The sequence below is a fragment of the Gracilinanus agilis genome, chromosome 2, assembly GCF_016433145.1.
Source record: "Gracilinanus agilis isolate LMUSP501 chromosome 2, AgileGrace, whole genome shotgun sequence".
NCBI lineage: Eukaryota > Metazoa > Chordata > Mammalia > Didelphimorphia > Didelphidae > Gracilinanus > Gracilinanus agilis.
Window position 1 is genome coordinate 19,113,979 of NC_058131.1, and position 24,481 is coordinate 19,138,459.

A 24,481-nucleotide genomic window follows, 5' to 3' on the forward strand; every position below is an offset into this window, starting at 1 on the left:
TTCCTTCCTTCCTTCCTTCCTTCCTTCCTTCCTTCCTTCCTTCCTTCCTTCCTTTCTTCCTTCCTTCCTTTCTTTCTTCCTCTCTCTTTCTCTTTGAGAAATTATATTGAGAAGTATATCTGATGGATATATTTCTACTAGCTGGACACCTGGCGATCTGTCGCATTATCATCCGCTCTTCTGGCTTCTGCAGCGATCCAGGGAGGTGGTGATGGCCACAGGTGCATTTATCTTTCCTATTAATTGCTATTAAAATTTTTAAAAAATTAATTTCCAGGGAGCTAAGTAATATTTTTTCTGGAAAGGGGATGGTAGGCCAAGAAACTTTGGGAACCACTGCTCTAGATTTTCCTAAGTGAACGTCTATCTCTAACTGTTTATAACAGTAAACTATTCCCATCCAAATGTGTCATCCCCTCATCCCCTTACATTGTTAACAAAGAGTTCTGGGAACAGCTAAATGGGAGAGGGGATGGAGTGCCAGGCCTGGAGTCAGGGGGACCTGGGTTCAAATCCGATCTCAGATACTTAGCTGTGTGACCCTGGACAAGTCACTTAACCTTCTTGACCCAGCCCTTCCTGTTCTTCTGCCTTGGAACAAATACACAGTATTTGTTCTATGACAGAAGGAGCACTAAAGAAAAAGAAAGTGGGCCTTCCATGAGGGATGTATCCTTCCACCAGAGTCCTTCATCCATGCCTCATCACAGCAGAGAGGTGATCCTGGGCTCTCGGGGATCTGCCATCAGAGACTTGAAAGAGTGTTGCTGAATCCTGGGCATTTGGATTCTAAGTACCCATTGGGTGTGCAACGGGCGGCTCATCCCACAGCCTGGACCATGAGAGGCTGAAGTGTTTCACCCATAGCTGCTTAAGAAGACTATTTCCTGAGGGGAAAAGGAAGTTATTCCCTGTATCAGTCTACACATGGAGACTAGGATGAAATCAATCGATCAATCAACAAGCATTTATTAGACGCCTACTATTTTCTAGGTACTGTGCTGGGCAAAAATGAGTCAGAACCTGCTCTTATGGAGCTAACATTCTATGGGGGGAGATGAAGCGAACGTGTAAAAATGAGATATTCGGTGTAAGAACAAATAAATAAAACAATGGTAAAATTCAAAACAACAAAATAAATAAAGACCACGTAATTTTGTGGCAGAGAGAAATCAAGGAAGGCTTCATGTAGAAGGTGGCCCGTGAGCTTAGTTTTGAAGGAGACCAGACATTCCAAGAGATGGAGATAAGCAGGAAGAGCATTGCAGGCACTGGGAGCAGCCAGTGCAAAGGAAGGGAGACAGGAAGAGGACCCTGTGTGAGAAGCTGCGAGAAGGCTGGTTCGACGGGACCCATGAGTGCATGAAGAGGTGTGAGAGATGACCTTCCTCGGCATTCTTCATTCATATCACGTGTCTCCTTTGATCCCAACACTCTGTTTCTACCTCTGACCCTCAGTTTCCTTATTTGTAAAGTGGAGACACCAGCAGGGTGTAGTCAAGAGTGGAGAGACGGGCCAGTCTCGAAATCAGCAAGATCCAGGTTCGAGTCTTGCCTCGGCCACATCCCAGGGGACTGTGATTTCTTCCGGAGGAGTCCCTATGCTGATAAGATGCTGGTTCCAGACTAAAAAAAGAAAAAAAGAAAAAACACTTCCTTGTTTGATCCTGGCCTGAATAAATAAATTAACCTCTCTCAGCCTCAGTTTGTTCATCTATAAAATGGGGCTAATAACAGTATCTCCTTCCCAGGGTTGTCGTGGAGATCAAATGAGATGATATATGTATAAAGTGCTTTGCAAACTGTAAAATGCTATAGAAATGCTGCCTATTGTGACCCTGAGGAACCACGTGGCTTAGCAGAGCTGACCTCTGAGCCACAAAGACCTTTTTTTTTGGTAAAGATATTTTATTTTACCAATTACATGCAGGAAAAGTTTTCCACATAAATTTTCTGAACTTCTATGATCCAGATTGTCTCCCCCCCTTTCCAGGAGCTGGTAAGCAGCTTGGTCTAGATTGCACATGTGTCGTCACGGAACACATCCTTCCGGATTGGCCATTGTGGTCAGAGACACTCATATCAAACCAAAATCCCCAAATAAAAACCCAAATAAACTAAAGCAAAAAATCAGCTGCTTCCGTCTGCATTCTGACCTCAGTGGTCCTTCCTGGGGGGCAGACAGAGTGCATGCTTGGCCCTAAGTCCTTCAGAACCATCCCCCACCGTCCCCCATCATTGTATTGCCGAGAGGAGCTGAGTCTTTCCCAGCTGATCATTGCACAGTATTGCTGTTACTGTGAACAATGTTCTCCTGGTGCCGGAAAGGCTTCTTAACACCTCTAATGTCCAGCACACCCCAGCTCTATGACCCTAGGTAAGTCATTGCACCTCAGTGCTCGAGGCAGCTCTCTGAGACTCTAAAGTTGCAGGGAGAGTGTTGGCTTGCGCTGCTAGAGGGAATTTGCTCTCATGGGAGTTCCTTTTAGCAATGAAATCAGAAGTTCGGTTCTTCTCCCTGTTATTGTTGGGAGAGTCTGAGATGTGCCTGTTCACTGCTTTCTAAATACCTACAAACGCTTCTGAATGCTCATGTCTGTACATATAGCGGGTGTCCCAAAAGTCTGAGTGCAGCTCTACGTTTTAATAGCCCAAGTCTAGGGATTCTCTCTGTGTGGAGAGAGACAGACAGACATAGATTGGTGTACGTGTGCATTTTAGACACATGTGTAAAGTGGATGTATCTGTGCATGGATGTATATATTGGTGCGTATGGGGAGAGTTTGAGAGACAGAGAGAGAAGTGAGAGAAAGAGAAAGAAAAGAGAAGAGAGACAGAGACAGAGATAGAAAGAGACAGAGAGTAAGAGAGGCACATACAGAGACAGAGAGAGGGAGGGAGAGCCAGAGAAAGGGGGAGAGACAGAGAGGGACAGAGAGGCACACAGAGACAGAGAGAGGGAGAGAGACAGAGAGAAAGAGATACATACAGAGAGAGGGAGGGAGGGAGAGAGACACACAGAGATAGAGAGAGGGAGAGAGACAGAGAGAAAGAGATACATACAGAGAGAGGGAGGGAGAGACAGAGGGACAGAGACACACACAGACAGAGAGGGAGGGAGGGAGAGGAGGGAGAAAGACACACAGAGATAGAGAGGGAGAGACAGAGAGGGACAGAGAGAGACACACAGAGACAGAGAGAGGGAGAGAGACAGAGAGAAAGAGATACATACAGAGAGAGGGAGGGAGAGACAGAGGGACAGAGACACACACAGACAGAGAGGGAGGGAGGGAGAGAGAGGAGGGAGAAAGACACACAGAGATAGAGAGGGAGAGACAGAGAGGGACAGAGAGAGACACACAGAGACAGAGAAAGAGAGGAGAGAGACAGAGAGAGACATACAGAGAGGGAGTGAGGGAGGGGGGAGAGAGACATACAGAGATAGAGAGGGATAGAGACAGAGAGAGGGAAAGACAGAGAGGAGGGAGAGAGACAGAAAGGGACAGAGAGACACACACAGAGACAGAGAAGGAGAGAGACAGAGAGAGGTGTGAATTAGTTATCACTGTTATTTCCTGTGTGACCTGGGACAAGTGACAGCCTCTCTGGGCATCAGGCTTTTTCTTGTATCAAATGAAGGGATTCCGACTGTAAATGGGGCGCTTTTGGCAGCTAAAGACTCTGTTGTTTGGGGGGAGGGAGGGAGTACGAGGGATTCTTGCCCTCCGGTGACCATCTTCCTGTTCTCTTCACAGCTGCGCCTGAGTGGGGGCCGCAACCCCTATGAGGGCCGCTTAGAGGTGCTGGTGGAGCGAAACGGGACGTTGAAGTGGGGGACCGTGTGCGGGGAGAACTGGGGCATCGTGGAAGCCATGGTGGTCTGCCGCCAGCTGGGCCTTGGGTTTGCCAATAACGCCTTCCAGGTAGGACAGTGGGAGCAGCCCTTTCCCCCGGAGCCTCGAGCTCTCCCCCTCTCTAAACCCTGCCCAGCTCTTCTGGCTCTGGCGTCAGATGCTTCCTTGAGAGACAAGTGTGGACCTGGGTTTGAATCCCGGCTCTGTCCCTTACTGTCTGTGGGGCTTTGGGCAAGCCCGCCCTGAGCCTCAGTTTCTTCTTCTGTATGTGAGCCTCTGAGGTCCCTTCTTGGGCTCCATCTCCAGTCCTCCGCTCCTCTGGCAGACACGAAGCTCTCCCGGGCACATCCCAGGAGGGTGACCTTTTCGGAGCTCTGGGCTCCCCGCTGCCCCCACCCTGGCATTTCTGGGAATGGAGTAAACAAAGGATGTGCCTGAGATGGACGTGAGGGAGGCCACCTCGGGGCCGCTGTGGGACGCTGGGGAGGGCGGGGCTCTGGGCTTGGCGGGTTTGCCGAGCTAAGCCGGGCGGTGAGGTTCGGGCGCTAAGCAGAGGGGGCGGTCCCGCATCCCCGAGCCTTGGCCCTCCTATCTCTCTGGCTCCCTATTCCCCTGCTGCAAGGGTGCGGTGAGGAGGCCGGCCAGCGCGCAGGCCGCTAGCAACAACTGTTCCAGATGCAACGTGGCATCCCGGTTAATGCTGTTTACAGCTGGCCGCAGCAGGAGGGATGCGGGGGAGAACAGGAGCCGGCGTGGGCCTGGATCTCCCAGGGCAACGGAAAAACAGCCCGGATTGTCAGCATAGCCCCGGGCACCCTTCCTGCGAGGCCCGGGCCACCGAGCCCCCCTCTTGCTTACAAAGGCCCGCGGAGGGACGGGCAGTGGGCGGGGAGACCCAGATAAGCGGGACCCCATCACGCTCCAGCCTCGACCGCGCGGGGCACCGAGAGCATAGCGGGGAGGGGGGGAAGCTGCCTGGCCCAGAACCCTGAGCCCGGAGGGAGCCTCCCTGCCTCTCAGAGCCGGTAAACCCAGGTTACGCGGGGACGAATCACTTTGTAAGCGAGCGCCAGCTACGGGCTACTAATCAGCAAATACTTCTTAAGCACCTACTGTGCGCCGAGCACTGTGCGGGGACCCCCGCAGTCCAGAACCTCCTGCAGGCTCGGATGGGAGAAAGCATTAACGACGAAAAAAGAGCGCGCAGATACACGACGCGGTCCAGGCGGATGCAGTTGCCTAGGACCGAGCTCTCGTCTCACTGACTCCATCTTCTCCCCCTCCCACTCCCCCGCCCAGTGTCAGCTTCCCCCCTCCCAAATTCCTTTCAGGAATTCCCGGGGGGGTGGGGGTGGGGAACGTGCCCATTCCCAGGGCTCGCCCGCATTCTGTCTGTCGAGGGCACTCTGGGCTTGTGGTCCCTCCCCCCTGGCAGGCTTGGCTAGGGAGGAGCAGCTCTTTTCCCCAGCGTGTGACTTTGAGACTCTGAGACTCAGTTTCCTTATCTGTAAAAGGAGAGAGCTGGGCGGAGTGGCCTGGGAGGACCCTTCCAGCTCGTGCTGGGTGACCCTCTGATAGGGGACTCTGCCCTCTCTCGTTGCTTTAGGGAACTCCGGGTAAGCAAGTCCTCGTCTACCAGGGCAGATCAGCCCCTTCCCTGCAATGGGGTTAGAGAGGGATTTGGCCGGGGGCCCACAGCCTGGCAGAGGCAAAGCTTGAATCAAGGTCTTTCCGAGCCTGTGACGGACCTTGCCCTCGTGGGGGCACAGTGCTGCCTCCTGCTTCATCGCTCCCTCTTGCTGGGACCAGGCTGGATTTCTCGCTGGAGTGTTTACACTTCTTGAAGGCAAACATCATTTCACTGTTGTCTTTGTAGTCTCAGCTCCTAACACTGTGCCTGCACACAAAAGGCACTTGTTGGATTGCTGGCCTCGGCTTCTGCCCCCACCCGCGCCGCCCCCGCCCCCGTCAGGAGGGTTGCGTGAGAGGGCAGCTAGCAAAGACCGGCCACCCTCCAGGGCGAGAGCCAGCGGGCACACTCTTCTTTCCTTTCTTCCTTGTTCTAGGAGACCTGGTACTGGCAAGGAGACATCAACGCCAACACTGTGGTCATGAGCGGGGTCAAGTGCTCCGGGACGGAGATGGCGCTGTCCCACTGCCGCCACCACGGAGAGAACGTGGCCTGCCCGCCGGGAGCGCATCACGCAGCCGGGGTCACCTGCTCAGAGAGTGAGTGACCCGACCCACCGTGCAGGAGAGCAGAAGCAAAAGCCAGGCTCTCCGTGGCGGGGGGAGGGGGGGCGCTTCTTACACTAGAAGTGGAAGCCCAGGAGGCTCGGAACCGGCTCCCTTTTGTGCTTGTGTTCCCAGTGCCTAGTATAGTGCCTGGCATGTAGTAAGGGCTTAATAGAGAAATAATTGTTGAATTGAATTAAATCACCACGCAGCAAGGGAAAGTATGACAAGCAGCAGGACACAGTGGAAAGAATCTGGTTTTGAATTGGGGAGGGGTCTGGGTTCAAATCCTGCCTCTGCTACATATATATACACATACATGGTGTGTATATAATTCAGATTATATTCTACATTATTCATATTATATTAAATTTAATTTAAATCCTCTATACAATCCAAATCAAATTTAATACAGCAAATGAAAGATGGATAGATACATGGATAGATAGCTAGGATAGATAGAGGTAGATTAGATAGGTAATGGATAAGTATATGGATGATAGATACATAGATGGAAGGATAGATACATAGATAGATGGATAGATAGATGATAGATGGAAAGATAGATGGATAGATGGAAGGATAGATAGATAGATAGATAGATAGATAGATAGATAGATAGATAGATGGATAGATAGATAGATAGATAGATAGATAGATAGATAGATAGATAGATGATAGATAGATAGACTGATTGATAGATAGATGGATAGATGGATGGATGGATAGATGATAGATAGATAGATAGATAGATAGATAGATAGATAGATATAGATGGATAGATGGAAGGATAGATAGATAGATGATAGGCTGATAGAGATAGATGCATGGAAGGATAGATAGATGATAGATAGACAGATAGATAGATAGATAGATAGAAAGATGGATAGATGGAAGGATAGATAGATAGATAGATGATAGACTGATAGATAGATGGATAGATAGATGGATGGATGGATAGATAGATAGATAGATAGATAGATAGATAGATAGATAGACAGACAGACAGACAGACAGACAGATAGATAGATAGATAGATAGATAGATAGATAGATAGATAGATAGATAGATAGAAAGAAATCCCATAGTTCCTGAGCAAGGAGAGCCCTCAGAAAATATTACAACCATTTTATAGATGAGGAAAATGAGGTTCAGAAAAGTGAGTTTTCTTGCTAAGTTGATCCGCTACAGAATCCAGCTCTCTTCTGTCTTCTGAGGAAGGACGCAAAGAAGGAAGGAAGGGAGAAAGAAAGAAAGAGAGAGAGAGAGAGAGAGAAAGATGGAGAGGGAGGGAGGGAGGAAGGATGGACAGATGGACAGACAGTAATATGGTGGTTAATTTGTGGTGCCATATTTTTGGAACCACGTCAACAATTAGATGAGCCCATAGAGGAAAATAGCCAGCATGTTGAGGTGGAATAGAGTGGAAAGGAACTTCCTGTGTGCCAAGCACTATGCTAAATGCTGAAAATAGAAATGGAAAATCGAGGCAGTCCCTGCTCTCAAAGCTCACATTCTGCCTGAGGCTTCCATCGCCCACAGAAAGAACATGGAAGAGGAACTAGACTTGTTCTTCTCAGGCTAGAGGGTAATAAGGAGCCAAATTTCACCTCAATGTCAGGAAAATGTTTGCAACCAAAAACAGGATCTGGAAATGGATTCTGTGATCTCTCAAGGTTCTCCCTTATCAGAAACCTTCAGGCAATTTCTTTACCTTATGGGACAGTCCTCTTCCTATCAGCCCAGGCCCTCTCCTCTCTGGGGTTCTGTAGAAAGCATTCCTGCCTAGTTTAGACAAGACTGACTCTGAGGTTCTTTCCAACACTGAAGTTTTTTGACTCTGTGAATTCAAGTAAATTCATAGAATCATCAAGTGGAGAATTCAGGGAACGGCAAAGATGGCAATCTAGACATATGCAATAAGGTAGAAAAAACAAAGTTGAGGCTATGTCTTTGGGACAGAGAAGAATCTACCTTATCTGGACCAGCCTAGACTTCATGGGAGGGGAATAACTAGAAGAGCCCCAAGTGTTGGAAGTCCTCGAAGGCTGATCCAAGGAGAGTAACTCTTTCTGTGTGTTGGCTTTGGCTTTGTTTTCTCATTTCATCTTCTCCTCACACCCTGGGGCCGTGTTACCCTTCCCGCTGCAGCTGCCCCTGACCTGGTCCTCAATGCTGAGATCGTCCAACAGACGACATACCTGGAAGACCGGCCCATGTTTTTGTTGCAGTGCGCCATGGAGGAGAACTGCCTGGCATCTTCTGCTGCCCAGACATCCCCCACCACAGGCTACCGCCGGCTGCTGCGTTTCTCCTCCCAGATACACAACAATGGCCAATCGGATTTCCGTCCCAAAAACGGACGCCACGCATGGGTCTGGCATGACTGCCACAGGCAAGTGTCTGCTGCCCCCTTGCTCAGCCCAGGTCCAACCTGGGAAAAGTCACGAAGGTTCAGGATCTGCCAGGGTAGAGAACGTGTGATCTAGCACTTCCCCAGAGGCTTTTTGTTTTTTAAACCCTTACCTTCTGTCTTAGAATCAATACTGAGTATCAGTTCCAAGGCAGGAATGAGGTAAGGGCTGGGCAGTGGTGGTTAAGTGACTTGCCCAGGGTCACACAGCTAGGAAGTGTCTGTTGAACCCAAGTCCTTCTGTGTCCAGGCCTGGCTTTCTATCCACTGAGCTACCTAGCTGCCCCCTTCCAGAGGCTTTGTCAGCACTCATCCAAAATCATTTGTCCTCTCTTTCAATGGACATGGTAGAGCAGCAACAACAAGAATGATCTATAATAATGAGAAAGCTTTAATAGTTATAATAATTATTATTATATAATGATGATAATGCTACAACAGTTATAATAACGATGATATAGAATAATGACGATAATGATAAGATAGTTATAATACTGACAACACAAGGATGAAGATGAGGACGATGACAGTAAGCTTTCTATGAAATTGATCTCCTTTGGTCCTCACAACAACCCTGGAGGTAGGTGCTATTATTACCCCCATTTTATAGGTGAGGAAACCTAAGGAAACCTGAGGAAACAGGTATTGACTGATCTGATCTCCTTGATGTCCAAGGGATCTTCTCCGGCACCATAGTTTGAAAGCATTCGTTCTTTAATGCTCGGCTTTCCTATAATCAAACTCTCATGACCAGACATTCCTACTAGAAAAACCATAGCTTTGACTCTATGGATCTTTGTCATCGAGTTCAAATGTCTCTGCTTTTTATTATGCTGTCCACATTTGCCACAGCTTTCCCTCGACAAACAAGGGTTTTCAGTTTTCATGGCTGCAATCACCTTCTGCAATGATCTTGATTGGAGCCCAAAAAGATGAAATCAGATGCTGCTCCTATTTCTTCTCCCCCTATTGGCCAAGAAGTGATGGGACCAGTTACAGTGATATTAGTTTGTTTTTTATGTTAACCTTCAAGCCAGCTTTTACACTCTCCTATTCTCCCATCATCAAGACAGTTTTAAAACTCTTCTTCACTTCTTGCCCATCAGAGTGATACTGTCTACAGATCTGAGATTGTTGAGGTTTTCCCAGAAACTTTCATTCTGACTTTGGATTCATTCAGCTTGGCATTTCTCATTGAGATACTCTGCACAGAAGTTAAATAAACAAGGTGACTAGCCAGCATTGTCATACTCTTTTCTAATCTCAAACCAATCAGTTGTTCAATGTTCGGTTCTGATTGTTTGGATCTCAATCTACATACAGGTTCCTCAGGAGACAAGGAGTAGGATCTAGCATTTCCATCTCTTTGAGGACTTGCTACCTAGTGGTGTGCTCCACACAGGCAAAGGCTTTCATGTAGTCAGTGAGGCAGAAGTAGATGTTTTCCTGGTATTCACTTACTTCCTCCATAATCCAGTGAATGTTGGCAATTTGGCCTCCGGTTCTTCTGCCTCTTTGAAAACTAGCCTGTTCTGGTAATTCTTGGTTCACACATTGCTGAAGGCTAGCTCGCCAAATCTGGAGCAATAAGCTCATGATCAGAGCTATAGTCAGTTCCAGGTCTTATTTTAATTGTCTGCCTAGAGATTCTCTAACTTTTCAGACACTTCCTAACTGTGTGACCCTGGGCAAGTCACTTCATTCCCATTACCTAGCTCTTGCCACTCTTCTGCCTTAGAACCAATATACAATATTGATTCTAAGATGGAAGGTAAGGGTTTACAAAAAAAAGAAGAAGAAAAAGAAAAAGAATGATTGCTATCTATGACCAATGAGTTATCTCTGGAAAATTCTATTAGTCTCTGCCCTACTTCATTTTTTTACTTCAAGGTCAAGCTTGCTTTCTTCCCACTTTCTTTTGATTTCCTACTTTAGCATTCCAGTCTCCTATAATGAATGTGACACCTTTTTTTTTAGTGGGTTTTTTTTTTAGAATTGATCAACTTTGGTCTTGTTGAGCATGGACTCATTTATTTGTTTGTTTGTTTGTTTTTTAAACCCTTACCTTCCCTCTTGGAATCAATACTGTGTATTGGTTACAAAGCAGAAGAGTGGTGAGGGCTAGACAATGGGGGTCAAGAGACTTGCCCAAAGTCACACAACTGGGAAGTATCTGAGGCCAGATTTGAACCTAGGACCTCCCGTCTCTAGGTCTGGCTCTCAATCCACATGGACTCATTTATAAAGTATGATGTTAAATGGTTTGCTTTGGATTTGAACAGATGTTATTCTGTCATTTTTGAGAATATACACCAGGACTGCATTTCTTACTCTTTTATTGTCTCTGAGGGCTACTCCATTTCTTCTATGGGATTTTTGCCCAAAGTAGTGGATGTAATGATCACTCGAAGGTCCCTAACACCCAAGATGTTGATGTTAAATCTCTCCAGCTCCTGTTAGACCACATACACCTTACTTTGGTTCCTAGAGCTTTCATTCCAGGTACCTAGACAATATTGATCTTTACAGCCTTGGCCTTTCCTTTCGGCACTGGACACGTCCTCAGCTGAGCTTTGGCCTACCCACTTGGTTGGTCTTGGAGCCACCTAGAGTTGTCCTCCATGCTTCCCCAGGAACACGTTAGGCACTTTCCAACCTGATGGGTTCATCTTCCAGTCTCATATCTTTTTTCATTTTAATTCTTACTGTCCGTGGGGTTTTCTTGGCAAAGATATTGGAATGGTTCGCCATTCTCTTTTCCAGTGAATCACTTTTTGTCAGAACTTTCCACTGTGATCTGTTCATCTTGGGTAACCCTCCATGGCATAGCTCAAGGTTTCACTGAGCTACGCAAGTCCCTCCACCACAACAAGACAATAACCCAGGAGGGGTGTCCCTCCTTACCTCTACCTACAAGAATCACTCCCTTCCTTCCTTCAAATGCCACCCCTGGCACAAGTGTCTTCCTCATTCCTCCACTTTTTTGTTCCCTTCTTGCCCTCTGAAGCTACTTTCATTTGCTTTGTGTGTGTATTGTATTTTTTTTCTCTCTGTACCTGTTATTTCCCACTCTCCTCACAACTAATAGAATGAAAACTCCCTAAGGGCAGAGACTGCTTCATTTTTTCTCTAGAGTCTTCATGCCTAGGACAGGGCATCACACAGAGGGTCAAAATGTAGGCAGCCTAAGGGAAGAGGCTGTTCATTTTTGCCTTCATACCCCTATTGCCCAGCAAGGTGCTTGGCATTTAATGTATTATATTATATATAATAATAAAAATATAATTGGCATCATCATGTTATTATATAATAAATAAAATATAACATAACTAATAAATATGATAAATAAAACTATAAAATAAATTAAAATTATATATAATAATAAAAATATAATTGGCATCATCATGTTNTGGTATAATTAATAAATATAATAAATAAAATATAAAATAAATAAAAATAATATATAAAAATAACAAATATAATTGGCATCATCATGTTATTATATATAAATAATAAATATAAAACCACACAAGAAATAAATAAATAAGTGGATATGAAAACGAATAAATAAATGTATAATAAAAATAATATAATATAGTAAATATAATAAATAAAAATTATATATAATAACAAATATAATTGGCATCGTCCTTTAATAAATAATAATAAAATTAAAAATATAAATAAAAAATAAATAAAGTGAATAAATGAACATGGGTTTTCCCTCCTGAATGCTATTAGCACCATGAAGACATTGGTGCCTAATGGATTTCACTTTTAAAAAACATACGGGTCACCACAGAGAAAGCCACAGACATCCTAATGCTGAATCTGCCCCTGCATTCGTCAGTAGAGCATAATTATCATCTGTGCCATCCGTATGGAAGCACACCCAGAGATTACATGGTAGGAGACTATATGTGACATATATTTACACCCACAAGGAACTCTCCCTCTTCTAAGAATAGGCTGGTGAAGATGTCATTGAAATATTTCTTCTGATGTCTAGCCTCAAAGCCATCATCCTCCTTTTTCTGCTCGGTCTCGCTCATTTGAAGCTTTTAAGTCACCAGGTGGGTGTCTTGGTCAGCATTTTGGGTGCGGTTGGCGGAGAGAGTAGTCCTGACTGAGGGCTGTACCCAGCCATCCCTTCCATCCCTCTTTCTAGGGAAAATAGCAGGAGATTTTTCTAGAAGATAACATATTGGTCACCGAAGTTCTCAGAGACCATCTGCTAAGTTATAGAGGGGCTCTGCTCTGGGGTGGAGGCAAGAATGTCTTCACCAAACCAATTACAGACCTTTGAGGAGTCAGAGTACTAAAATAGAGGGGTTGTGTTTGAGATGGTCAGGACCTGAAGCAGCAGCCGCCAACCTGTGGTCCTTTGGCCACGTGAAGGAGGAAGAAAATAAGGGTCCGCACAAGTTGCTTTGGTATGGGGATAAAAGATAATCTCGTGTGCTTTGAAAGTTAAAATGGTAGCAGAATATTGAGACCCACAAAGCAGTGTGGCCAAGCCAGCTGGCCCTCTGGACTCTCCTCTTGAGGCCCCGAGTCCTGACACTTGGGCTTTGTTGTCCAGAATCAGGCCTCCACATTTCCCAAACCATCACGCCCTTTGGGGATGCCCTCCCTTTTAGCTCTCCTGTATGTTGTCTTCCCCTATTAACATTCGAAGTATCAGATTTTAAGAATATATAAAAAAGAATATTCCACAGGACTAAGCTACATCAATTAATATCGTGTGCTTTTTTTAAAATTTATTAATTAAATTGTTTTTGCATCAGTTCATGCACCAGGTCCTTCTAGTCTTCAAATGTAAGCTCTTCAAGGGCACCAATTGTCTTGTTTCTTTTTTCACTTAGCACAGTGCCTGGCACATATTAAGTACTTAAGAAATGCTTAATCAGTCCTCATTCATTCATGCTATGGATAAATTGTGTGGATGTCCATGATGGCTCCTGCCCTTTGTCAGGTTAGCTGCTCTTATCCTAGAGCTGTGTTACTGAACCTATGGCACACATGCCAGAGAGGGCTGCTCTCCTCCCCATCTCCACATTGCACCTGAGGACATTTCTCTCATCACCTGGCCCTCTGCCCAGCAGCTCAATGGGAGCATTTGTCCCTCCCCTCTCTGGGGTAAGGGAGCGGCTCACATGTGGTGTGAAGGTGAAGTTTGGGCATTTGGTTTTAAATTAACTAAAAGGTTTGCCATCACTGTCCTAGAGACTGCAGATATAGCTGAGTGACTTCTCCAGCACCCATAGACAGACATTTCACTAAGTATCATTAAATGAGAGGCCTTTGGCAGTGAATTCATGGCTCACCTTGGCTCCGGAGCCAGGGGCACTTTGAGTTATATTAGGAATTTGAGGAACAGAGGGTTGGTGTCTACGATATCCCCAACATGTGATCACCCAGCTTTTGCTTGAACATCTCCAGAGATGAAGAAACTCACTACTCCAAGAGTCACTTCCTTCTGCATCTAGCACCATCGTTAGCAGTTTTTCCCTTTACAGAGCCAAAATATCTCCTTCTGGGTAACTTCCAGCCATTGATTTCAGGCAAGACAATTTTTTTAAAAGCTTTAATTTCTGGCTTAGAATTGAATAAATTCTATGGCAGAAGGGCAGTAAAGTCTAAGCAATTGGAGTTGTGACTTTTCCAGGGTCACACAGTTAGGAAATATGTGAAGCCAGGTTAGAACCCTGGTCCTTTGGCCTGGCACTCCATCCACTGTGCTACCTAACTGCCTCCCAGCCTAACCCATTCTTGAGAGCATTCCCCTCTGTAGTGCTTGAAGATTTCTGCAGAAGGGGGAACCCACCGCCTCCATTCTTCAGGATAGAGAGTTTCCCATCAAGCACCAAGCCAGCCTAAGGTTCTGCAAGCAGCTGTCTCCCTTCACCTTCTTGGGGGAGGAAAGGAGAAGGACTCTCAGGAAGAGACGGGAGCTGGGAGTTGGGAAAGATGGATATTCCAGGATGGAAGGCTCCCTTTCACCAGACTGTCTGTCTGTGTGCCTGGGCTGGACTCTGTTTAGACAGTGAAATATAAACGGATTTCTCTCTAGTCCTCCCAGCTGGTAAACACAGGAACATAAATAAGCCCATTTCTGAACGAGGCAGACATTTTTTAGGCCCTGAGTCAGACCCAAGGTCTTGGTCTGCTCCAGGGAGAAGCCAAAATAGACACCTTTACAGACTCCCCTTCTGTGGCTACCACAAAATGAATATTCGCAGGCCATTTCCTGCTGGCTTGGGGATGCTTCCACAGGAACCCAGCTAACCTGGGAAATGCTACCTGGTGGCAGGAAGCAGTCAACATTAGGATTCTCAGGCAGAGTGTTTAGTCCAGGAGACAAAAAAAGAAAAAGGCACCTCTTCCCCCACACCCCAAAACATGCCCTTTCCCCACCTCCCTCGACTCTTGAGTGACCTCGGAGAGACAAGATCTGAAGGATTTTTCATTGGCAGGAAGCCTTGGAAAGGGCATTAGAGATCATCTAGCCCAAGCTGTTCATTTTACAGATGGGGAAAACTGAGGTCCAAAGGGGCTTAGAGGCCAAGGCTTGAATAAGGCAATTTAGACTGTTCATATTCTTGAAACATGACTAGCCTATTTATTTCATGATCTTTGTCACAACTTTAACAACACTTGGGATGAGGATGGGATGGCGGATTTAGGTCTGGGAAGCCTGAGAGGCTATCCCCCCATTTTTTAAACCCTCACCTTCTGTCTTAGAGTCAATAGTGTGTATTGGCTCCAAGGCAGAAGAGTGGTAAGGGTGGGCAATGGAGGTTAAGTGACTTGCCCAGGGTCACATAGCTGGGAAGTGTCTGAGGCCAGATTTGAACCCAGGACCTCTTGTCTCTAGGCCGGACTCTCCATCCACTGAGCTACCCAGCTGCTCCCTATTCCCCCCCCCCATTTAATAGATAAGAAAACAGGCCCAAAGAAATCTATGATTTGTTCAAGATCACCCAGCTAATAAGAGTCAGAATTAGTTTTCAGAACTAGATACTCTGACTCTTGATCTCAGCCCAATGGCTTCATTTTACAGATAAGGAAACTGAGGCTAAGCAAGGTCAAATTACTTGCCTGAAGTCACCCAGATAATAATGAGTGGAACTGGGATTTGAACCTTGGTTTTCTTATTATATATGCAGTGCCCTTCTCATCCAACACAGTGTAAGTCCGCACTGATACTGTACGTTAGTCTCCTGACCCCCACCATGTGGCTTCTCACTGACCTTTGCGTCCCCAAGAACCTGGAATACTGGAATCTATAGTTATTTAGCCACCCAGGGAGAGAATAATGGTGTTAATGGGAAGGAAGTGAGGTGGTGGGGTGGGTGGGGTGCTGGACTGGGAGTCGCGAAGAGCCTCAGATACTCACTATCTGTGTGACCCTGGGCAAATCACTTAACTCTGTTTGCCTCAGTCTCCTCATCTGTAAAATGAGCTGAAGAAGGAAATGGCAAGCCACCCAAGGATCTTTATCCAGAAAACCTCAAATGGAGTCACCAAAAGTCTGACATGACTGAAATGGCTGAACAACAAATGGAGTTAAAAAGAAGGACTTGGGGAGTGATGGTCCATGGAATTCTAGATTTAAATACTCAAGGGGACTTCATCTTTGTCCTTGGCTTCTTCTTCTTCCTCGTCCCTTTGGAGTTTAGAGACCTTTCCAAACCTTATCTTTGTGGACCCCCAAAAACCATCATGAGAGTTTGTTGGCCAAGGGAAACTTAGACCCATTTTACAGATGAAAGAACTGAAGGAAAGAGGAGTGAAAGGACTTACCCAGAGTCATACATCTCCATCTCCATCCATTGAGTATTTAAATACTCAAGAGTGATTCCATCAACACAAATGTTCCTTCCATTGAGGCAGGTGGCAGCCCAGCCTCTCATTCATGCCTTCTCATAAGTTCACCACAGGAAGCCCACCAAATATGCTGGCAGCCTCCTTCCTTTCTCTTGGTCTCATGAGGGAGCCAGCGAGGCATTCCCCCTCCTTGCCATGTGACCGGTCCATCTTCTGGGACTTTTCTATCTGTCTCGCAGCTGAAAACCTTTTATGCCATTTCTTCAAAGTCCAAATTCCTCAGAGGTTGGGTTCTGCCGCCTGCCCACATGCACGGTGCCCCTTGCCATTGTCCTCCGGGCAATGCTCATCTTTAATTTCTGAGACACTGTGTGTCTCAGAAATCGCTGCTGTCTAACCAAGTCTTGCTGATGACTCCTGGGGCGGTGTGAAGGACCCCGGGGTCCTCCAAGGCTGTGCCAGTGGAGTCTAAGCCTTGGAAGGTTCTCTCCTGCTGGAAAAGTTTCAAGGATGGGCCCAGCACCAGACCAAGTCTGCTTTCTGGGGACAATCAAGCTAAGAATGGGGAAACTCGTGGCCAGTGAGCAGACCACTTGGTATGAAACAAAGGAAAATACAAAATGGCGCCCATGACAGCTTCCTCAGGAAAGAGCTTTAAGGCTGTGGACTCTTGAACCCAATTCTGACTCTAAAAGAGCTGAGCATGGATAAGTGCTTCCCAAAAGGGCTCAGATAATTAACAGGGGTCAGATCCATAATCCACAATTAAAGGAAACTCAAACTCCTTGTCAGGGCAGGGCACTCGGCTTGGGTTTCATCCCTGACTTCCTGCCCTTCCACCCCAGGCACCAAAGGGCCAGAACACTGGACTAGAAGGATCATGGTGGAAACCACAGGGGCAGGTTAATAGGACAGCGTGTTCCAAAGATAAATCTGTAAGGGATGGGCCTCCTTTAGAAGATCTCCGAGAGACTGCCTTCTTCTTCTTCGTCCCTTTGGAGTTTAGAGACCTTTCCAAACCTTATCTTTGCAGACCCCCAAAAACCATCGTGAGAGTTTGTTGGCCAAGGGAATCTTAGACCCATTTTACAGATGAAAGAACTGAAGGAAAGAGGAGTGAAAGGACTTACCCAGTGTCATACAACTAATCAGTGGCAAGCAGCATTGGGACTTGAGCTCAGATTGCCAGGGTTCTGAGCTTGGCATAGAGTTGGGATCTAGTCCAGCCCACAACAGGGCGAGACTCTTCTCTGTAGCATCCCAGCCCCTGCTCAAAGACCAGCATGGCAGAATGGATAAAGCATTTGATTTGGAAATCAGGAATACCAGGGTTTGAATCCTGTCTCTGTTGATTACAATAAGGAAGTCATTTGCTTTTTCTTAGGCTCAGTTTCCTTGCCTGTAAAATGGGGAGAATACCATCTGTAGTACTTACTTCACAGCATTCAGGAGACTCAATGAAGGAAAGCACTTTATAAACTTTTAAAGCCCTAGGGGAAGAGGTCAATTATTATTATGACCCAGGAAAGCCTGGGTTCAAATCCTGCCTGAGACTTTCCTAGCTCTGTAACTCTAGGCAAGTCACCAAAAATCTCTTCCTCTCAGTTTCTTCATGTGCAGAATGAGGGGGTACTCAGTGGTTCCTCAGGCCCCTTCTGGCTCCAGATCCATGCCTTGAGGGTCAGTCAGGGCTGAATTTTCTCCTTCTCTCCTCTAGGCACTACCACAGCATGGAAGTATTTACCCACTATGACCTGCTGAGCCTCAATGGGACCAAGGTGGCTGAAGGCCACAAAGCCAGCTTCTGCCTGGAGGACACAGAGTGTGATGGAGGTAGGCTCCCTTCTGGCCTCAGGTGAGGGGAGTGGGGCCAGAGGCTCCTCAACAAATGGGGAGCCCAGGGGGCAGCTGGGTAGCTCAGTGGATTGAGAGCCAGGCCTAGAGAAGGGAGGTCCTGGGTTCAAACCCGGCCTCAGCCACTTCCCAGCTGTGTGGCCCTGGGCAAGTCATTTGACCCCCATGGCCCACCCTTACCACTCTTCTGCCTTGGAGCCAATACACAGAAGTTAAGGGTTTAAAAAAAATAAAAATAAATGGGGAGCCCCCAGTGCCTTCCAAGTCACATCTTTACTATAATGACCCCCATTCCAGGCCTAGGAAAAGCCCCCCTGCTTTTGTATGAGCTGGATGGAACCTCACAGACCCTTAGAGTGGGAAAGGGGCTCTGGTCACTTAGTCTAAGGTGGCTTCTCCAAAGAGTGGTCATCCAGCCTCCATTGAAGACATCATGTGATGGGAACTTCACTACCTTCTGTAATAGCTCCAAGCTAAATCTGCCTCTGCAGCTTCATCCCAGGCACCTTGTTCTGCCTTCCAGGTCCGAGCAGTGTAACCTAGCTCATTTTCTTGTGTTTTTTTTTAAACCCTACCTTTCGTTTTAGAATCAATACTGTGTATTGGTTCCAAGGCAGAAGAGTGGTAAAGGCTAGGCAATGGGGGTTAAGTGACTTGCCCAGGGTCACCCAGCTAGAAAGTGTCAGAGGCCAAATTTGAACCCAGGACTTCCCATCTCTAAGGCCTGGCTCTCAATCCCCTGAGCCACCTAGCTGCCCCTGACCTAACTCTTTTTTCCATGAGAGAGTCCTTGAAATAAGTAAAGAAGGATGCACCGGGTCTTCCCTTCTTCAGGCTAAAGATTTCAAATTCCACATTCCTAAAGACAGAAAGCCAGTGTGGTTTGCCTTCAATGAGTCATGTGGGAAAGGGATTAGATGTATCCTCATCCATCTGTCCATGGGGGTGGGCTGGAGAGTTACAAAAAAAGGCTAATTTAGACTGGTTGTTGGGGAAAACTTCCAATGAAAACTCTCCCTGTGGAGTGGACTGTTTTAGGAGGTAGAGGATTACCCTTCAGGCTCTGGGGGGTCTCTGAGCCAAGGCTGGAGGACCACAATTCAGGAATGTGCTCAAGAGAATTCCTCGTGAGGTCCAATGGGCCGCCAACCTCCCCTTCAACCCTTAAATGCTGACATTTGGTCACTGAATCCCTGGACTGTGTTTGCAGAGCCCCTACTTCAAGGCCCCGAGGGGAACAAGGCTCCCTTGATCTCTTCTCTCAAACATCTTTCTAGCGGGAGTCTAGCTGGAGAAACAAGACATGCATCAAAGATAAGCAATGATCAAAGAGACAGGACAATGCTTAAAGAGACAGGAGACTTGTCGTGGCATGTATGGGTGGGCCAAGGGCAGCGAACAGACTGGGAAGGCAGAAAGGCTGAGGTCACTGTGCCTTCAGCTATGGGGCCTTGGGCTGGGCCTGGGAAGATGGGGTGGATCTGGCTCTGCAGAGAGAACAGAGCAGGAACTTCTAGGCTGCTGACTTATATATACATCATTGTTTGTCTGATATAATTTATACTTCGTATTAGTTATTGAAAGAATGAGATTCTGTGCCTAGATGTGCCAGAGTGTGTTTGAGAGAGACAGAGGCAGAGAGAGACAGAGAGACAGAGGCAGAAAGAGACAGAGAGAAGGAGACAGAAAAAGACAAAGAAAAAGAGAGACAGATGGGGGGAGAAAACAGAGAAAGAAAAGCAGAAACAGAGAGAGATAGAGGGAGACAGACAGAGACAGAGAGAAGGAGACAGAAAAAGACAAAGAGACAGAGAGGGGGAGGGAAAGAAAAAACAGAGATGGAGAGGGGAAAAGAAACAGAAACAAAAAGAAAGACAGAGAAACAGACAGAGGGGGAGAAAGACAGAAAAAGGCAAAGAGAGATGGAGAAGGGAAGAGAGACAGAGAGATAGAGAGATATATAGAGACAGAAAGACAGATGAGGTGGGGAAAGAGGAGACAGAGGAAGATAGAGATATAAAGAGATGTAGAGAGAGACAGAGAGAAACAAAGAAAGAGACACAGAAAGACAGAGAGATGTGGGGAGGGGAGAGAGAAGGGAGACAGACAGAGAGAGAGAGAGAGAGAGAGAAAAAAAAGCAGAGAGAGAAAAGAGAGACAGAGACAAAGGTGGGGGGGGGTGGAGAGAGAGGGAGAGGGAGGGAAAAGGAGAAAGAGAGGGAGGGGTGTTTGGGATGAGAGTCAGCCAGTGAACAGCATTTCTGAAGAGCTCCTGGTGTGCAGAGCTGCACATCGTCCAGAAGAATTACCAAAGAAGCAGATGCAGCCTCTCGTGTCTCTGCCCCTCTCTAGAAATCCAGAAGAATTACGAGTGCGCCAACTTCGGCGAGCAGGGCATCACGCTGGGCTGCTGGGACATCTACCGTCATGACATCGACTGCCAATGGGTGGACATTACCGACGTGCCCCCCGGGGACTATCTGTTCCAGGTACAGCTTCAGGAGCCCACACCCCACCCCTCTCCCAATCCCAAAGAGTGGCTGGGTTGAGGAGGGCTAGAGGAGCACTTTACCTTGTCATTTCCCTCATGAAACAGCAGGCCCTGATATTCTCCCAAAGGGAGCTGAGCCGCGCTGTGGCCCTGCCCTCCCCTCTACCTCCCCACCACTCTCCACCCGCAGTGTAGGACCCCAGAGGTGCCTGGTCTGCCTCTGCCTCTGTGACTTGACCTTGTCCAAGTCATTTGGCTGCTGGGACCTCCTGCTCACAGAGTCAATGGCGGTTGTACCCTTCGCCTCCCCAAGTGGTTTTGAGGCTTTCGTGACATTGGGAGAGCGTGGAGGACGGATCTGGGGCTGCCCTGGCACAATTTCTCTCTGCCGATGCAGGTCAGCACCTTCTCTGCAGCTCAGTCTTGGTGGGCGTTAAGGTCCCTCCTAAGCCGGAGCCTCGGGGGCTCCCAGCTGTAGACAAAGAAGCCTGGGGGGGGGGGGGCCCGGGGCTCGGGCAAGGGCTGCTGGGAGTTAGCCGAGAGGCCGCCCCCTCCTGCAGTGCCGGACACGTGTCTCTCGGAGCCTCTCCCCTTGCCCAGCCGGGTGGCACGGCGGGGAACCAGGAATGTGCCATCCGGCTTTGAGACCCTTCCAAGGCATTCTGGCAGCCCAGAGCCCGGGCCCCGCCCTGCAGATAGGTCTCACACCTGTGGAGAAGTGACCACAGAGGGAAGGCAGGAATGAGCCAGCCTGGCACTTCTGCCCAGGCCCAGGCACAACCGCGGCCTTAGGGAGGGAAGGGCCCGCCAGACGTCGGAGGGGGCAGCCACCAGCCACCCCTATGGGACAGGCAGTCTGTAATTACCCGCAGGCATCTCTCCAGAGGTTCGGGAATTTTTCCAGGGAACAAAAATCCATTTTCTATGCCTCCCACCTTCCCCTCCTCGCTGGGACCAGCCAAGAACTGCAAAAGCCCCGTAACAAATGGGCACCGCCGGGCAAAACCAAGGCCCAGCCAGAGCATTTCCAGAAATGCAGGGCTCCTTCCGCTCCTGAATCCAGCACCCTTCACTCAGAGAATCCTGCATCCTCAGGAAAGGCGATCCGGCCGCTAGGGGGCCCCCTAGTGCACAGAGCCCCGGGCCGGGAGTCGGGAAGACTTCCCTTCCGGAGTCTAAACCTGCCCTCGGATACTTACTGGGTGTGTGACCCTGGGCAAGTCACTTGATCCTGTTTGTCTCCGTTTCCACATCTGTAAAATGAGCCAGAGAAGGAAATGGCGAACCCCTCCAGTGTCCAGTGCCCTCGCCAAGAAAGACCCCAAACGGGGTCACAAAGAGCCAGTCGTGACTGACAGCTACTGAATAAAAAGAAATGGGCGCTCTGGAGTTTCCAAGACTCTCAAAGATTTTTATTGTATATATAGAGAGAGACAGAGACAGAGACAGAGACAGAGACAGAGACAGAGACACAGAAGAGAGACAGATAGAGAGGAGGGAGAGAAAGAGACAGAAAGAGAGAAAGGAGGGAGAGAGAGACAGAGAAAGTCAGAGACAGACAGAGACAAAGAAAGAGAGAGAAACAGAGACAGAGAAAGTGAGAAATAGAGAGAAAGAGAGGAGGGAGAGAAAGACAGACAGACAGAGACAGAGACAGTGAGAGGCAGACAGAGACAGAGAAACAGAGAGAAAGAGAAGAGAGACAGAAAGAGAGGAGGGAGAGAAAGTGTGTGTGTGTGAGAGACAGACAGAGGGAGGGAGGAAGAAACTGCTGTGAGTAGCCCACGAGCTTTGCCTTCCTTCTTTTATGTGACTAAGTCGATATTAGGATAAACTGAGGCAGGTTCTGGCTCTAGTGTTCTCTCCATAATATCACAGCCCAGAAGAGTCAAGGAGGCACACAGTCACTGAACAAGATTAAAATCTATCTGGGAAATGTTTAACAAACGAAATTGAAAACACAACACAATACAGATAAGATTAATGTGGCAGCCATCTGTTTCCATCTAAGTTTGACAACAGGATCTGAGTTCAAGTCCTGCCTCTGGTACACCCTGGCTTTGTGACCCTGGCCAAGTTGTTGAACCTGTTAGCATTTTAGGCAACTCAAAATCTTCAGATTGCAGAGAAAGTACCCAATTACATTGGCAGAGGAATCTCCTCACTTGGGCATGCTCCCCAACAGTGAAGTCACAGGGCAAGGCCCTGTCCTCTATTATATTTAATGCATGTAAGTAGCAGAGCTCAGTTTCGAACCCAGACTTTGAGAGTTCAGATGCAGTTTTCGACCTCTCCCATACTCATTGTGATCATCCCAGCAAGTTGTTTGACCCTCTCCCTACCTCAGTTTCTTCATCAATAAAATGGGCACCAACCCCGCCCTCCAGGGTTGTGGTGAGGATCAAAAGAGAAACTAAAAAGAATTAGATGTGCCTTAAAGGCCTTTAGAAATGTCAGTTGTCTGCCCTTTTTACTGAGGAAGAAACAGAGGCACAAAGACAGCCACGGGGCCCCACGGCCTGAATGTGGCAGGCCTAGGATTCGAACCCAGGGCTGCTAACTCCTGGCTGCCATTCTTTCCGACGTAAAGCGGGACAGGGAGAGAGAGCTGGATCGTCCCGTTCTGCAGACGGCTCCCAGACGGCTCCCCTCAGTGTGTGTGTTTAATGGGAGCCGCGGAAGTGCCAGGCTATGAATGAATATTCCACAGTGACTTCAGTGGGCAGCTTTGTGCTGGCTGTTTCCAGTGTAAACCGGCGCGGTGGCCGGAGGGAGGAGGGCTGGGGAAGGCTCGGGCAGAAAACCATGGAAGGAAAGGGGGGGGCGATGCCCCCTCGATGAGGACATCAAACCGCCCCAGGACGGCAGAGGGCTCGGAGGCTTCTCTGCTGAGCCTGGGACTCTCGCTGTCCTCAGCCTTTGGTGCCCGGGCGGGGCTGGGCACCGCCTGCCCCCTCCCCACCAAGGGGGATCCCCTGCAGCCTGGTGTTTGCTGTGAGCCGGGCTCCCTGGAGGATGGGGGGAGGGGCACACGCAGATCATTATATCAGCCGATGGATAATCATCGTCATCATAAGGCTAATAGCAGAGGAACATCCGGGGAGTTTCCTCACCTGGGAATTCCTTGTGATAAAGACAACCTAGACTTAGTCTTCATTGGTTCACGTTAATAACAGTATCAGTATTGTTTTCGTTGGACCAATTCCTGCACTTTGTATTCCTGGGGGTTAGCTCTGTGCTAGGCACACAGTAGGTGCTTAATAGATGCTCAATGGCTAGAGGAATTTCCTGATTTAAAAAAAAAAAAAAAGAGAGAGAGACGACACCTGACACCTATGGGCTCAAATCAGCAACTCACTGATCTGTAACTTTGGACTCAAAGAGCCAAAGCGGAGGGCAGGGAATTGGAGGGACTTGAACTCTGGCCTCCAAGGCCATCATTTAATCACAGGCTTCTCAGGATCATCCCTGTTCTCTTAGAAATCGCAGCCATCTCCCTTGAGGGGGGGAAGCTCTCGCTGTCCCGCCCTCCTTTTTCTCTCTCATTGTTTGGGGAACATCCGCTCTGCCACGGTGCCGGGTCCCAGGCCCTCTGACTCCCTTCTGTCTTCATAGAGAAGTGAATACATCCTCAGTGCAGCAGTTACTGTCAAGAAGGGATATTTGGAGAACTAAGAGAGGAACAAGAAAAAAAGAAAGAGGGGGTGGGAAGGGGGGCAGGGAGGAAGGAAGGAAGGAAGGAAGGAAGGAAGGAAGGAAGGAAGGAAGGAAGGAAGGAAGGAAGGAAGGAAGGAAGGAAGGAAA

At 47.8% G+C, this 24,481-nt stretch overlaps 1 protein-coding gene across 1 annotated transcript in view; it reads left to right on the plus strand.

Moving 5' to 3' along the window:
• Positions 1–24,481, plus strand: part of LOXL2 (lysyl oxidase like 2) — a 38,698-nt gene that overhangs the window by 11,808 nt on the left and 2,409 nt on the right. Inside the window, exons 3-7 of the mRNA XM_044663020.1 lie at positions 3,756–3,923; positions 5,921–6,083; positions 8,241–8,484; positions 18,050–18,165; positions 20,539–20,675. Of these exons, the coding sequence (XP_044518955.1) occupies positions 3,756–3,923; positions 5,921–6,083; positions 8,241–8,484; positions 18,050–18,165; positions 20,539–20,675 (828 nt within the window). The remainder of the gene's footprint in view (positions 1–3,755; positions 3,924–5,920; positions 6,084–8,240; positions 8,485–18,049; positions 18,166–20,538; positions 20,676–24,481) is intronic.